The sequence below is a fragment of the Penaeus monodon genome, chromosome 23 (assembly GCF_015228065.2).
Source record: "Penaeus monodon isolate SGIC_2016 chromosome 23, NSTDA_Pmon_1, whole genome shotgun sequence".
NCBI lineage: Eukaryota > Metazoa > Arthropoda > Malacostraca > Decapoda > Penaeidae > Penaeus > Penaeus monodon.
The window spans coordinates 28,784,635-28,787,288 of record NC_051408.1 but is presented as its reverse complement, the minus strand read 5'-3'; the positions used below and the strand labels follow the sequence as shown (position 1 = coordinate 28,787,288).

The following is a 2,654-nucleotide window of genomic DNA, read 5'->3' as shown; positions in this document are numbered from 1 at the left end:
AAAATTCTCCAGCACATGTACTCACCAGACACAGGAAAGGCCGGTGTCCTGAGTGGATCCTCGTGTGTCGGGTCAGTTCCTCGTTCCGGCAGAAGGATCGCCTGCATCCAGGGTGGGGACAGACGTACGGCCTCTCAGCTAAGGGGTAATGTGCGCGATGTGAGGTCTTAAATTCTACGGATTTTTCTTAATGTATTTGTGTTACTTTAATGTGTATGGCTTCGTCTCTTCATATCATATGCATTGCGTGTGGTTATGTGTATACGTATTACAAATATTCGTTAGGCATTGTATAAGATGAAGAGAAATGTGTACAAAATTACACTTTAATGTCGCGTGCACTCAAGCAATCGACATGGTGTATCTTGTCAAAAATGCGTAAATAGAATACTGATACACATGAGGAACTTACTCTCGTATTTTAGCGAGATTTCTTTTGCTTCTTCTTTGATGTGTGGTGAAGTATCTAGTAATTCTCTTAATACTGATTTATGTTGTGCATCCTCATTGCTAGCACTATTTACACCTTGGACAGGAGAAGCAATAGAGGAACCGATGGCCCTTAGTCTATGAACTTTATGAAATCCAACACGACTGAATGGAAGGACTCTCTTGTCGTTCTGGGATCTGTAAGAGCTCAGGTTCGTAACTTCGTGAACCTTGTACTGATGTCTGAGGGAGAGACTGCACCACGTGACGCGGGTCGTCCAGTCCACGAGGCCGTGAGTCGTGCATCCGCAATTGGACTCGAACTCGCTGAAGGGGCCCGCTGTCATTCTGAAGTGGCCATTAGTGCAGCATAACAGACAGTCGTGAATCTTTGATGTTTCGAAGGGGTTTCTCTGGGTCTGTGGTTCCTCACATGGCTCCATGTGGATGTCTTCGTTCTGTTCGTTGATTTTTGACTTCAGTTCTGTCGTTTCGTCAATATTTTCACATACATGAGTTTTAAGAATGTTCTCCTGCCTCTCAGTTCCATTCACATCTGTATTACCGAAATTCTTGTCTTTCTCCAGAGAAGTGAACGTACCAAGTCTCGTTTCATGTTCGTCTTTTCTTTGAGTCTCTTCTTGATTTGTTCTGTTCACACGCTTCCTACCCACTACGTGATTAGGATTCTTCACACAGGGTCTTTTCTCAGAGCGTGAGAGGAATGGAGGCATTTTGAAGACAACACTTCCAGGGTCATTGATAGTCATAGGGTTTTCCACAAGAAGTGTCATGTTTCTGACTTCCGAATGCGTTTGATCTTCGAATATTTCAGTTTAAGTTCCTCTCTTTGATCCTTCTATTCAGTATATACCATGGCGAGGTCGTAATGTGGAAAGAGTAAGAAAACAGAAAATGAATGGAAAACTTGATATCCCACTGTTCTCCAAAGGACTCGGATTCAAATGGCGCTGGAGACCTTGTAAAACCCACGTTTCACACACTAGCAAGTCCGTATGCGCATTTCAACGAAAGGGCAGGTCGAATGAAGTCGAAGTTGAAATCGAAGAGCACTAGATTAGGCTGGTCTTGATCACCGTCATTAGCAGGCACTGAGCTCGAGTGCGACGGCAAGTGGAGGCGGTGGTTGGATTGGCCTAATCAGTCGGGGGCGGCCACAGATACGGTTAAGTGTTCATTGTTCACGGCGGAGGCGAATCTCGGCGCCGATAAAAGTTCCGAACGTGCCGACGCGATAGGATGCCCTACGCACATTGTCCTTTCCTCGCTTTTGTTCGCTTTGCGATAAGAGCAGAAGAGGGAATACGAAGCGTGGAGGTGATAAAGAGTGAAGAATAAAAAGGCAGAATAACTACATCGCAACATAGGTAATGTAAGTGAAAGCTATTTTAATAAAAGAGGTGAGTCAAGGTCAAAAGAAGACAGGCAGGCGAAGCATGAAAAAATAAGGATTAAGCGAAGAGAAGCAAGTGTGAGAAAAGCAAATATCAGAAATATTTTTCACTGAAATAATAAATGTGGAAATGAAATGTCAGAGTGAAAATTATAACAGAGAATTAGAATAATAACACATAATCGAGATACGTACATAAGTGATAAGGAAAAGATAGTTTTACATTAGTATTCTAATTTCGTTGGAATTAATATACGAGTATGTCTGAGAGTGAGATTTAATGTGAAATGATTCTAAGTCATTTCCTTTTCCATTTCCTTAACTTCGTGGCAAAAAATACGTCCCCTTAAAAATAATTAGGGAAAAGGTCTGCATATCAACATCACATGATTTAAACCCCGACAGCAGTTTGCGATTTAATTTCAACTTCGGCAGCGGAGGGAATTCAGTGCAAACACACTAAAGTCGTGTTCAGTATGTGTATTTTTTTTTCAATGTGTTCTTATTGTTATTTGTTAGATGTTCGTTATTACTTGCGTATGTTTATTTTTTATTTGTTTTGTCATATTTGTTATTGTAGTTTGTATATATGGACTTTTATTAGTAGTATTTAATAGTATTTGACATTGTTAGTTATTTGTCATTTGGAGTAGATAAATGAAAATCTCGCGGGAGAACAGAGGAGAAACTTACGAGGAAACAACAGGACGATAATAAAGATAAGAAAGTGCATAGAAGAGAAAGGGATGAAAAATGAAAAAAAAGAGAGACAACAAAGAAGGAAACTGCAGCAGGGGAACAAATGGTAATA

The 2,654-nt window shown here is 40.8% G+C and overlaps 1 protein-coding gene across 1 annotated transcript in view; it reads right to left on the bottom strand.

The window, feature by feature from the left end:
* LOC119588387 (zinc finger protein 680-like) overlaps positions 1-1,681 on the bottom strand; it is a 3,319-nt gene extending 1,638 nt beyond the window's left edge. The window contains exons 1-2 of the mRNA XM_037937066.1: positions 413-1,681; positions 26-138 (exon numbers count right to left, since the gene is read on the bottom strand). Of these exons, the coding sequence (XP_037792994.1) occupies positions 26-138; positions 413-1,223 (924 nt within the window). The 5' untranslated portion in view covers positions 1,224-1,681. The remainder of the gene's footprint in view (positions 1-25; positions 139-412) is intronic.
* Positions 1,682-2,654: the final 973 nt, after the last annotated feature.